At 43.9% G+C, this 13,180-nt stretch overlaps 1 protein-coding gene across 1 annotated transcript; it reads left to right on the forward strand.

Moving 5' to 3' along the window:
* The first annotated feature begins 280 nt into the window (after positions 1-280).
* On the forward strand, positions 281-13,180 carry LOC106648753. Its single transcript, XM_014365831.2, has 27 exons — positions 281-399; positions 477-587; positions 669-803; positions 866-1,070; positions 1,155-1,380; positions 1,448-1,955; positions 2,028-2,511; positions 2,595-2,840; positions 2,924-3,153; positions 3,253-3,689; positions 3,757-3,987; positions 4,046-4,365; positions 4,443-4,976; positions 5,092-5,217; positions 6,076-6,230; positions 6,307-6,417; positions 6,512-6,646; positions 6,734-7,161; positions 7,243-7,810; positions 8,135-8,927; positions 9,789-10,006; positions 10,082-10,551; positions 10,635-10,865; positions 10,950-11,305; positions 11,370-11,615; positions 11,704-12,006; positions 12,077-13,180. The coding sequence occupies exons 1-27, from the start codon at positions 326-328 to the stop codon at positions 12,239-12,241; spliced, it is 8,046 nt and encodes a 2,681-aa protein (XP_014221317.2). The 5' UTR covers positions 281-325; the 3' UTR covers positions 12,242-13,180.

Below are 13,180 nucleotides of genomic sequence, written 5' to 3' on the forward strand. Positions count from 1 at the left end.
ACGACTTTATTTAATTATCAGTCGTTTAGCTCTATAAGTATTATAAATAATTATGCTGACGATTGTCAAGCTGCGATAGTAGCCGTTTGAAGCGCTGCGCGTCGAGGAGACGACTATGTACTGCAGCTATACACGACGTTCTTCTGTGAATTACCTTGTGGTAGACTCGAATTATACATTCTTACACAAGTTGTTAACTTTTTTTTTCTTATATAATATAATAAGTTATTTAAAAACTATAATACAGTTGATAAATGAATGTTTTGTTTTCAAGAAAAAAACTTCTAAAAGTCATGATTATTGAAATATAAAAATATAAAAAACCATGGATTCGATACGTGTCAGTGACATTCGAAATCCACGTGAGAAAGCGAGTTCCTTGTCCATTCTACTCTGGTGGTGAGTGATGTATTCGTGTTGAAGCAGCTTATCTGTTTAAATTTTGATAATACAATTGTTACCATACATAATTCCAGGTGGGCCATCAAACCGTGTCGAGCCATTTATCAAAAAAAGTTGTCTGTCGATAATCTGTGTAATCCTTTGGAAGAAGATCGGTCGAGTGTATTAGGCGATCGATTAGAAAAGTAAGTTTTCTAGTTATTCAATGTTGATAGACTCTGAACGAAAAGACTCTCCGTATTAAAAAGCTCTTTTATTTATTTGAGACAGTGGAACGCAGAATTGCAGAGAGCGACGAAACTCAACGCACGACCGAATCTAGCCAAATCAATCTTTCTTACCTTTCGCAAAGAGATATTCTGGCAAATTTTTCTTCAATTGTTTGCTGGCTTAATTTTAAAGTAATATATTTGTCCTTTTAAAAGAAAATATATAGATAACGTGACTTTGTGAAACTTCTCAGATTATGTCCGCCTCTGCTTTTGGGCCAGCTGATGTTCTACTTCACCTCGGACGCCTCGATGACACGCGAACAAGCACTCGCTTACGCTGGACTGTTTTGCTTGGCGAATTTGGCGAGTATTCTCAGTCTGAAGCACTACAACAATCACAGTATTCACACGGGCATGAAAATTCGGGTGGCGATCGTTTCGTTGGTCTACAGAAAAGTACGAAATCGAATATTTTCACTTTACATAGAATGTTTTGGTACTAGTTTTATTACATTTTTATAAATATGCATCTTTATGCAGGCGCTGAAATTGAACCTAACAGCTTTGTCGAGCGAGACATCTACTGGAGCTATCGTGAATATCGTGGCCAACGACGTCAATCGGCTCAACCAGGTGATGATTTACGTACACTACATCTGGTCGGCACCACTGTTAACGATCGCCGTTTCCGGACTCGTTTACGTCCAAGTCGGTTTCAAGCCTTTGATCGGCGTCGTGGTTCTGATAACTTTGGTCTTCATTCAAGGTATATAAAAATCCAACCTCGAGCTCTTGCAAACCTAAACTACCTATACTGTTCGTCGAATCCGTAGTTTACACGGGCAAACTATCGGCCGAGCAGCGTCGCGAGACGTCGTCGAAAACCGACGAGCGAGTCCGCCTCATGGACGAGATCATCTCGGGCGTGCAGGTCATCAAGATGTACGCCTGGGAGAAACCGTTCTGCAAACTGATCGAGCTGGTCCGTCACCTCGAGCTACGAATGTTCCGCAAAACTTGCTATCCTCGCAGTTTCTACATGACCTCGTACATCTTCGCCACTCGGCTGTCTCTGTTTTTTGCCCTCGTCCTCATGGTCTTCACGAATGTGCCACTCGTGCCGCGAGAGATCTTTCTCGTCGCCTCGTTTTACAACGCCCTGGCCGACTCGTTGATCGCCCAGTTGGTGCGCGGCTATCCGGAGATCGTCGAGAGCTCGGTGACCGTCGCCAGAGTGAAATCGTTCCTCATGCTGAGCGAGTGCAAGAGGGAAGACAATGTCTATTACATCAAGAATATCTCGACAACGAATCGGAAAAAAACCAACGACGCTGTTTTCAAGTACTTATACATCTGACTTTCTGATATATTAATCGTCACTTTTTGACTAGCAAACAGATGATATAATTTTAGAATTGACGTGGATAAGTCCATCATCTTGAAAGACTTAACGGTCAAGTGGCGAGCAGAAGCACTGAACACCATCCTCGAGTCGGTAAATGTAGAGATGGACAACGGCAAACTCTACGCAGTCATCGGTAAAGTTGGCTCGGGTAAGAGTTCGCTTTTGGCCGCTATCTTAGGAGAGACGCATCTTGTCGACGGTTGCGCAATCGTCAATGGGCGATTGAGCTACCTGCATCAGAACTCATGGGTTTTCGCGTCGACGGTCCATCGAAACGTCGTCTTCTGCGAGAAAGTCGATGAACAGAGATACAGGAGAGTCATAGACGTTTGCTGCTTGAGCCAGGATTTCGAGCAGTTTCCCGAGGGCGATCGCACGGTCATCGGCGAGAAAGGGGTGTCGCTGTCGGGTGGCCAGAAGGCCAGAATTAGTCTGGCTAGAGCGATTTATCGACAAGCCGATATCTACCTTCTCGATGATCCTCTCAGCGCTGTAAAGTTTCAATTTTTTAATTATATAGTTGTACAGAACGCACGTCGTCGACTCGAGAAAAAATAACTGCATTCGCTGTTCAGGTAGACGCCAAAGTGGGTAAACACCTGTTCGAGAAATGCGTGCTCGGGTATCTGGCGGGAAAAACTCGAGTTCTGGTACTGCATCAATTGCAGTACCTCAAAGACGTCGACGGAATTTTCCACGTCAAGCAAGGCAGAGTCGAGTTCTATCCGAGCTGTCGAGAGCTCGTACAGGCCAGACCGCATTACGCAGGCTTCATCGCCGAGAACGTCGACGTCGCGGAAACGCCATCGATCGAGGATACGGTACCTCAAAAAGAGCTTCGCTCAAATTAATTGCGTTCATTAATTCATTCATAAAAACAACTGGATCATGTTTTTCCGTGCAGCTTCAATTCGACGCGAACGACTCCAGCGAGAACGATGAGAATATCAAAAGTCGGGCGAGAAAATTGGGGGACATGATGGAAAAGAACCCCGAAAGTTCCAGTACGGAGTCGCGCCTGTACCTGCGTTACTTTTCCCTTGGTTCTGGCACGTGTAATCAAATTTTTTTAATCGTCATATTCGTATTGAGCCAAATTTTCATCAGCGCGGGGGATTATATGGTAGCTTTGCTGTAAGTCGAGATGATCGCTTTCCGTTATCGAGCTGGAGAGATAAGAGAGTTTAATCACCTCGACGAAAATATTATACCGAGCGCAAAAAATTTTCCTAGATCGAATTCGAGAAAGCTCGTCGAAAGCAGCACTCGAGCCTTGGTCTACGTTTACGCGGCCTTGATCGTCCTGACCGTCGCCTTCAGTCTGGCTCGTTCCCTCTTGTTCTTCTGGGCTTGTCTGCGAAGCAGCGAGGTCCTGCACAGTAGTGCCTTTCGAGCCGTCGTGCGAGCACCCATGAGCTTCTTTCATTCCAATCCGAGCGGCCGATTGTTGAATCGTTTCTCCAACGACATGGGCTCGGTCGACGAAAATTTGCCCAAGGTCATGCTCGACACGGCGCAGATATTCTTGTGCATGCTCGGCGTCATGCTGGTCACTTGCAGCGTCAACGCGATACTCGTCGCGCCGGTCTCGATGCTGCTGTTCCTTTGCCTCTGGCTGAGGCGAACATTTCTGGTCGCCGCCATGAACATGAAGCGTCTGGAAGCCACGAGTATATTATGAAAACAAAATATCCTTGTATTCGTTTTCTATTTCACAATGGCGAATGGTGTTCGCAGCGAAATCGCCCTTACTGACGTATCTCAACGAAACTCTGAACGGGATATGCACCATCAGAGCGGTAAAATCAGAGGACACTTTGAAAAGAGACTTTGACCATTACCAGGATGTCAATACGAGCGCTTGGTACATCTGCTTGAACTGCACGTTTCTCATTAACTTCTCCGTCGAGTTGATCGTCTATGCGTTTACGACGCTAACGACGTTTGGATTTGTTCTTTGGCGCGATCGTAAGTGCGCCGGTCCAACATTGGAATGAAATAATTAAGAAGAAAAAAAATGTTGCAGATTTTAGCGGTAGCCAAGTGGGCCTGGTTATCACTCAGATGATGTCGATCGTCGTGTTCATACAGATCGGCATGCGCATGAGCTTCGAGTCGGCCAACGAGGTGCTATCGGTCGAGCGGATTCTCGAGTACGCCAATGAGAAGCCGGAGGCAAATCTGGGCGACGCGAATAATTCGTCGGATAATTCATCGTTTGTCCCGTTGCCCAACGATTGGCCAAGTCGAGGTGAAATTCGTTTCACAAATGTTTTTTTGAGATACGTTGAGCACGGCAAGCCGATCTTGAAGGATATAAATCTGATTATACGGCCAAGAGAAAAAGTGAGCTCACGCGCGGGTGACTATAATGCTGCGTCGATTTTAAAGTTTTATTTTATGCAGTAAAATAAAATTGGCAGATAGGAATAGTCGGGCGGACCGGAGCAGGAAAGTCATCTCTGATCGCGGCTCTGTTCAGACTAGCCAAGATCGAGGGTGTCATCGAGATCGACGGAATCGAGACCGGCAAAATATCCCTCGAAGATCTCAGAAAGAACATCTCCATCATCCCGCAGGATCCGGTTCTCTTCTCGGGCACCTTGAGACGAAATCTCGATCCGTTGAACGAGTTCAGCGACGACGAGCTCTGGCGAGTCTTGGACGAGGTGGAGCTTCGGGGCAAATTGGCTCTCGACGGCAAGATCGCCGACAAGGGCAGGGACTACAGCTGCGGCGAGCGACAACTCGTCTGTCTGGCTCGGGCGATTCTGCGAAAGAATCGGATCCTTCTGCTGGACGAGGTCACGGCCAACGTCGATCCTCAGACCGACTCGCTCATTCAGAGGACGATACGCGAGCGACTGGCCGACTGCACGGTGCTGACGATAGCGCACAGATTGAACACCGTAATCGACAGCGATCGAGTCGCCGTGATGGATAACGGCTCTCTGTTGGTAAGACAAGCACTCGCGGGTGTATTATCGATATTTTTGTTGAATTTTACCCGTGACCCGTCGTTAACGTGAGGCTCGATTTTCGACACCTTCGTTTTTACTTATATGATCGTAGGAGTTCGATCAACCGTACGCGCTGCTTCAGCGGGAGGAAAGCCACTTATCTAAGCTCGTCAGAAAAACAGGTGACGCAACGTTCGATCGGCTCTTCGAGCAGGCCAAACAATTTCATTCCAAGAAATTATGATACTATACTACGCTGTGATGCACGATAACGATACACGCTTCGGCAATATATATGCAGGCGGTGCAGGCTGTTAAATTAAAATAACATAAGTGTAATGATCGTTGCCAATTCATTCGTATTTATCGAGAAGAATCTGATGAAAAAAAGTGGGCGTGCCCCCAAGCCTCATAGTGTAGAAAAATTCAAAATCGCCATTATGTAACATTTACATAGATATGTATAGATTATGTACGAAAATATCTGAGGTTTAATTATCCAAACGACGATTTATACTACCAAAAAACAAAATTGATTGTGAATAAAAGATAAGGCGCCAGCTATACGTATGACATCGAGTTCTAATTTTGATAAAGATAAGAGGTTCATGAAATCTGGAATCTGGAAACTATATTACACCGTTGGGAAGGAGAGAAGCTCTGTCGAAAAACTTTTGTCGAGCATCGCGATAGTTTGTAACAGTGAGCCACGAGGGGACGTCGCACCCGGTGTGCCAAGCAAAGCCTATACCAACTATAATAACTTCGGGATTCGCGTATATAAACCTTAACTTTGTAACATATAAAAGAATATAAAGACAAATACGAGCGATAGAAACAGAATGAGCGAGTTAACGCGATTGTATTATTTGCTCTGAATTAGTCGATAAAATACGAGAAAAAATCCATTGACTTCTTTGGCGCGGAAAAAAAGCTGCTCTCTCTCTCGTGCGCGCCGCTCTTATCGTTTCGCGCGACTGTTCAATTAATAATTATTGTTACATATATATAACGAGCGCGCTTACGCCGACTCGTGCGACGCGAGTGAACCGCTCGTCCGAACGCGCGCGGCTAATGTGTAACATACATCGATCTCCTTGAAAACGCGAAAAACGGCCGCTTAAAGTGTGCCTACTTTTTTTTCTGTTTTGTTTATTTCCTTAACCAAGTGACAGTTATGGAATCGAAACAGGTGAATTCGTTGCCTAATCCAAGAGCTAAAGCCAACGTAGTTTCCGTCTTGCTTTGGACGTAAGTGCAAATTACAACCGGCCGCGTGTGACAATTAGTAGTGCTCATTATTGTTTTCTTTTTCTTTCATTCACAGTTGGACCTTGCGCTTGTTCAAAAAAGGCTACTCGAAAGTGCTCAAGTTCGAAGATTTGTACGTAACGTTGAAGGAGGATCGCTCGAATTATTTGGGCGACCGATTGGAGAGGTAAGAGATCGAAGCGAGCGCGTACTTGTGTGTTTTCAATTATTTCAGTTGTTACTCAACTGTTTTTTTTTAATCGTTTCGTATCAACGTTTAGCCAGTGGAGTGCCGAGATCGAAAAGTCGAAAAAGCGTAAAAAAGAGCCGCATTTGCTGAAAACCATCCTTCTTACCTTCGGCTGGGAGATCTTCATTCTTGGCGTACTAAATGGCTTGCTCGAATTTTTCTTCAAGTAAGCACAATCAGATACTAATATCAAGAAAACATAAACAAGGAAACCGGAGTTTTAATTAATTTTTGTTGTCATCGATTTTGGTAGGCTCGGCACGCCGATTCTTCTCGGCAAGTTTCTGCAGTACTTCAAGAAGGAAACGACGACGACGTTCGACGAGGCCCTGACTTTCGGCCTCGCCTTCACCCTGACCAACTTCCTGACGATCCTCTCGACGAATCATGTGCTCTTCATGGCGGCGCATCTCGGCGGTCGCATACGCGTCGCTGTTTGCTCCCTCGTCTACCGCAAGGCCCTCAAACTCAGCAAGACGGCCCTCGGCGAGACGGCGCCCGGCAAAATCGTCAATCTCGTCGCGAACGACGTCAATCGCTTCGAATGGGTTATGACGTTCATCCACATAATGTGGAGCGGTCCGATCTCCACCATCATCGTGGCCTACATCCTCTACAGCGAAGCCGGCTACGCGGGTTTGATCGGTATCGCCGTTCTCATGTCGACCGTCCCCATACAAAGTAAATGATCTAAAATTTTAACACGTAGATTGTAGATATGCTGTGCATTTCAAACGATTATTTATTGTTCTACTCCATCAGTGTACTCGGCGAAATTGTCCTCGAAATTCCGCGGCCAGACCGCCATGAAGACGGACGAACGAATACGTCTGATGAACGAGATCGTCTCGGGCGTGCAGGTCATCAAGATGTACTCGTGGGAGAAGCCGTTCTGCGCCCTCATCGAGCTGGCTCGTCGCCTCGAGCTCAACGTCATACGAAAGATCGCCAATTTGCGCGGACTCTACATGACCTTTTTCCTGTTCACCACTCGACTGGCCCTCTTCTGCACGATCGTCTCGATGGTGCTGTTCGGCCAGTCGCTGTCCGCCGAGAAGGTCTTCGTGTTCGCTTCGTTTTTCAACGTCTTGGGTGACTCGATGACGTCCATGTTCATCCGTGGCTGCGCCGAGATCGCCGAGTGCCGAGTCTCCGTGGGCAGAATACAAAAGTTCCTCATGCTCGACGAGTTCAGACCAAAAAACGTCAATCGCACGGAGAACCACGAGAGTGACAAAGACCATCGCGATATCGCGCTGAAGGTCATGAAGAAACGAGCGGCTATGAGCGGTGACCAACACGAGGCAGAAGAAACCGACAAGTACCATAAGTAAGTTGCCATTTTGGGAGTCCAAACAAAGTTAATATTTTTACGGAACTTTTGATAAGAGGGTTATCACGTGAGAGACGAGCAATTTTAAAAGTGAATTATATTTTCGCAAATAAATGGGAGGATTCGTTTAGTATTGTAACAGGATTCATCGAAGTTAAAAGTGTTGTGTACGACTATGAGCTTTGTACCAATAGATGGAGTACTGTAAATCTCCAAAGTCAAAAAATTTTCATTGGGTATATGAACGGAACAATTTCACCAGACCGAATAGAATCGCAAACATATTTTCTGCAGCATGATTTAATATTTATTGTGCTGCAGCGACTGGAGTGAAATTCTATTGGATCAACCTCACTCGATCGTCATGAAAAACGTCACGGCCAAGTGGACACCGAACCTGTCCAATCCGACACTCGACTCGATCAATCTGAAGCTGGAAAAGGGCAAGTTATACGCCGTGATCGGTACGGTCGGCTCCGGCAAGAGTTCCTTCCTGTCGGCGATCCTCGGCGAGATCAATCTCATCGAGGGCAGCATCGACGTGACGGGCAAAGTGAGCTACGTGCCCCAGGACGCCTGGATCTTCGGCGCGAGCGTCAGGCAGAACATCCTCTTCGGCCAGGAGTTCGACGCGAAGCGCTACAAGAAGGTCATCAAGTCCTGCTCGCTGAGCAAGGACTTCGAGCAGTTCCCCGAGGGCGACCACACGATCGTGGGTGAGAGAGGCAGCTCGCTGTCGGGTGGCCAGCGCGCCAGAATCAATCTGGCCAGATCGGTTTATCGCCAGGCCGACGTCTACCTGTTCGACGATCCTCTGAGTGCCGTAGACGCTCACGTGGGCAAACACCTGTTTGAGGAGTGCATCAGCCGACACCTGAAGGGGAAAACTCGTATCCTGGCGACGCACCAGTTGCAATTCGTCAAGGACGTCGACGGCATCATACTGCTGGATCAGGGCAGAATTGCCTATTACGAGGATCATCATCAGTTGCTCGAAGCCTATCCCGAGTACAATGTTCTGATAGCCGGAGAGAAAGAGGAATTCGAGGACGACGACGCGTCGAGCCAAGCCACTGAACTTCGACGACGATTTTCCTCGAGATCGGGAAGTATGGTAATAACGTTTCGGCAGCTAATTCATTAATCACTCGACTAGACCCTTCTAAATTAATAAGAACTTTATGTCTAGTTGTGGTCCAAATCAAAAAGCCATCAGAGTTAGATACACAACAACAAAACGCGTAACAATTTTTTTCAACAATTTATAATTACCTAATGTTACACGTTTTTTTTGCTATTTAATGACCATTTTTGGCTGTATAAAATTCATGCTATCTATTTTACATTATATTTTATATTTTTATTTTTTTGTATTAGTAGCTATAAAAGATGCCAAGCCCGGCCACTTTTATTATCTGTATCTATTTTCATAGTAACATTTTTGGTAAGCGGGTCCCTTGGTATTATTGGAGTAATATACTTTTTATGCTTTGTCGCTTGCAGAAATCAGAATATTGAATCCATATTAAATTAAAACCATATCTTGACTTATACAATTATTTTGACTTTGCCACTTGTAAATTTACAGATATAGGTATTCGCCATCTAGTGGTGGAGGGTTAAAGCAATATCATCTCACTTAGAGTGGTCGAAAACGGGTCTACATTTTTTAAAACATTTAAATTGTTATTTTCAAGACATTTAAAATGCACTGAGTATTCATAAGAATTCAATTAATGGTTATATATTTTAAAACTTGTGATAATGTTATTTTTTGGTCTTATAAGTTGAACATTTCTACTAGGATAGTCGAGTGCAATGATTGAAAAAAAAATTTACATTGAATACAGATTTAATGTAAATCGGTCAATAATCATAAAGATTTATTTAACATTTCATTCAATTTTAACGAAAATGATTTTAACGTTATTCTTTGAAGCTTCAATGATGTCTCACCTATATTTTTTTCGTGTAGATTCGCCGATCCGAAGAGACCAGCATAATCGAAGACGACGAAGAGGAGAGAAAATTCGAGGACATAATCGAGGGAACGTCCAAAGGCCTCGTCAAGGGCAACGTTTTCTTTCAATACTTCCAAGCCGGCTCCAACGTATTCGTCATCCTGATCATGACTGTGCTGTTCATCGGGACCCAGATGCTCGTCAGCATGAACGACTACTGCGTACCCCTCATGTACGTCGTGAATCCGTCGCAATTTAAATAGCCAAGATCATTGAATGTCACGATATGTTTTTTTTTCATATACAGAGTGAGGGCCGACGAATCGAAAAATCAAACCAGCTCCGACGAGATCGAGGACACGCCCAACGATGCCTTTTTCTACATTTATCTCTACACGGGCGTGACAGTAGCCGTGTTCGTGGTCGGTCTCACGCGCACCATCGTCTATTACAGTCGTTGCATGCGCAGTGGCGAGGCCCTGCACAATCGGGCCTTCTCCGCCCTCATACGCGCTCCCCTGAGATTCTTCGACGACAATCCGAGTGGACGCATACTCAATCGCTTCTCCAAGGACACGATCGGTATCGATGAGCTACTCACCAAAGCCATGCTCGACGCCGGCCAGAATCTGCTGAACATCGCCGGAGCCCTCACGCTCACTTGCATCGTCAATCAGATCTTTCTGGCTCCGGCACTAATCATCGCCGTCATCTGCTATTGGATCAGGAAGGTTTATCTGAAGACGAGCAAGAACATCAAGCGTCTCGAAGGAATGAGTGAGTACTCGTATATAAAATATAAATTACGAATTCCAACGTTTGGATCGAAACAAAAAATTGAACGATTCATGCGATTGCAGCGAGATCTCCGGTATTTACTCATCTGAACGAGACCTTGAGCGGAATAGCGACCATCAGAGCCTACGAGGCCCAGACCAATTTGAAATACGACTTCGACCGTTTCCAGGATGTACACACGTCCTCCTGGTACATGTTCGTCACGAGCAGCTTCGCCTACGCCTTCATCTTGGACATGTTTACCTTCATTTTCATCACCTTGACGGCGTTCACTTTTCTGATGCTAGCCGATCGTGAGTCGTCCTTTCAGTACAATCATTACCAAGGCTAGTGGGTTTTAGTACGCAAAATACAATCATAAAACTATCGATTTGCAGAATTCGACGGAGGCCAAGTCGGTCTCGCCATCACCCAGCTCATGTCCATTGTCCTGCTGGTGCAGTGGGGCATGCGTCAGAGCGCCGAAGTCACCAACAATTTGATGTCCGTCGAGCGGATACTCGAGTACACTCAGGTACCGCCGGAGAAGAATCTGCGCGACAAGGGCATCTCTTACAAGTACATGAAAAAGCACAAATTGATCAATGATGCCGATGAGCCTAATCTGGTTCCTTTGCCGTCGAATTGGCCCTCCAAGGGTACCGTTGAATTTGAACATCTTTACTTGAGATACGCCGAGAGCGAAGATCCTGTTCTCAAGGACTTGTGCTTCTTCATCAACTCATCGGAAAAAGTATGGGATTTAATAAAGTTTGAATTTTCCTTTGTCATACTTATATTTTTTTCTCTTTTAACAGGTCGGAATCGTTGGAAGAACAGGAGCAGGAAAGTCTTCGCTCATTTCAGCTCTGTTTAGGTTGTCACCATTGGAGGGTACCATCAGAATAGATGGGTTGGATACTGGCACGATAGCTCTAGAAGATTTGAGAAGTCACATATCGATCATTCCGCAGAATCCGGTGCTGTTTTCAGGCACCATCCGTCGTAATCTGGATCCGTTCGGCGAGTTTTCCGATCAAGCCTTGTGGGACGCTTTGGAGCAAGTGAGTTATGCGAATGTTGGAGAAAAAATTGATGAAAATTCATCGATTTTGAACGCATAAATCGATCGTTAAAAAATGTAAATGATAGGTGGAGCTGAAAGAATCCATCATAGCATCTGGTGATAATTTGGACAGCAGAGTGTTGGATCAAGGAGCGAATTTCAGCGTGGGTCAGCGTCAGCTGGTCTGCCTAGCCAGGTCAGTCCTGAGAAACAACAAAGTCCTGATGCTGGACGAGGCCACGGCCAACGTGGATCCTCAGACCGATGCCCTGATTCAGACGACGATCAGGACGAAATTCGCCAATTGCACCGTTTTAACGGTGGCTCATCGGCTCAATACCATCATCGACAGCGACAAAGTCATGGTCATGGACAAGGGACATTTAATCGTAAGTATCCTGCATACAAACGTGAGGATTCGAAAAGAAATTAATTTTTCAACAAATTTGACTCTTGCAGGAATTCGATCATCCTTACACTCTATTGCAAAATGAATCGAGTTTGTTCAGAGCACTCGTGGCCGAAACCGGCGACGCCATGTTTGAACAACTCTACCAAATGGCCCAAAAAGCTTATGAGGACAAGGTCAGAAGTACTTCCTCAACGGAGCAAACGAGATTATGATAGTTATAAAAATTTATAAAAACCTCATGTAATATAATTATACTTTTAATACAGTTATTTAATATATTTATTTTTAAGATTACACACGATAATTGCTAAATCATAATGAAGTTTTATGTTTTAATTACGACTCGTATCTTTGACTTTTCCCCCCATAATTTTATTGAGAAACGCTTAGCTTCTCGCTTATGTATGTTTGTGAACGTTCAATGATCATGTTAAAATAAATTTTTATCAAAATTACCTAAGATATGGTGAACGAACTGAGCATATAATTGAACGATTAATTAATTGTTCGAGAAATTATCGCTGAAAAGTAAAAATGTGACAGCGAAATAGTTAAAACTCCGATAAAAAGTAACGTTTATGATAGCGAATTGTATGCTTTTTTTAATGAATGAGTTGTTTAAACTTTGCGTGGTACATATATTATTTTATTTCAAAAAAAACTTTATCGTTCAATTAAAATTGTCTGATCAATCATATTTTTCTAAATAAACGTATATCGATCATATAATTGATATCTGCGAAATCAATTATAATTGTATAAGAGAAAACAAGATTAGTTTGAAAAAGATTATAAAAGAGGTTCAAGATTGGACAACATGTATTATTTGCTAGATTGCAATCAAGTAGAATACATTAGTGATTATTTTGCTAAGTAAAGAGCGTTAAAAATAAATTGAGCGTGGAAAAAATTATTCAAGTGCAGTAATTTTTGTTAAAATTTTTATCTAGATGTTTTTTTGGAGAGAATGTAAAACATTAGTATCTTTAATAAGTGTAGTTTTTTAAAATTTGATAACCTATATATTCAGTTAATCAAATTTAGCCTAATAATAAATTAATATAGATATTAATTTGTTCAATAGTTGATAATAAATCACAAATTTATACGATTATTGTAATAATTTTTTGTTAATTATTGTGTTGCCACAA

This window comes from Trichogramma pretiosum, unplaced genomic scaffold (genome assembly GCF_000599845.2).
Source record: "Trichogramma pretiosum strain Unisexual culture from Peru unplaced genomic scaffold, Tpre_2.0 scaffold22, whole genome shotgun sequence".
In the NCBI taxonomy this organism is placed as follows: Eukaryota; Metazoa; Arthropoda; class Insecta; order Hymenoptera; family Trichogrammatidae; genus Trichogramma; species Trichogramma pretiosum.

Excerpts from the sequence above, each read along its gene's own strand:
- LOC106648753 (XM_014365831.2), top strand. The coding sequence starts at position 326 with ATGGATTCGATACGTGTCAGTGACATTCGAAATCCACGTGAGAAAGCG. Across the intron at positions 6,418-6,511 it reads TTGGGCGACCGATTGGAGAG|CCAGTGGAGTGCCGAGATCG; the intron begins GTAAGAGATCGA and ends ATCAACGTTTAG. Across the intron at positions 12,007-12,076 it reads TGGACAAGGGACATTTAATC|GAATTCGATCATCCTTACAC; the intron begins GTAAGTATCCTG and ends TGACTCTTGCAG.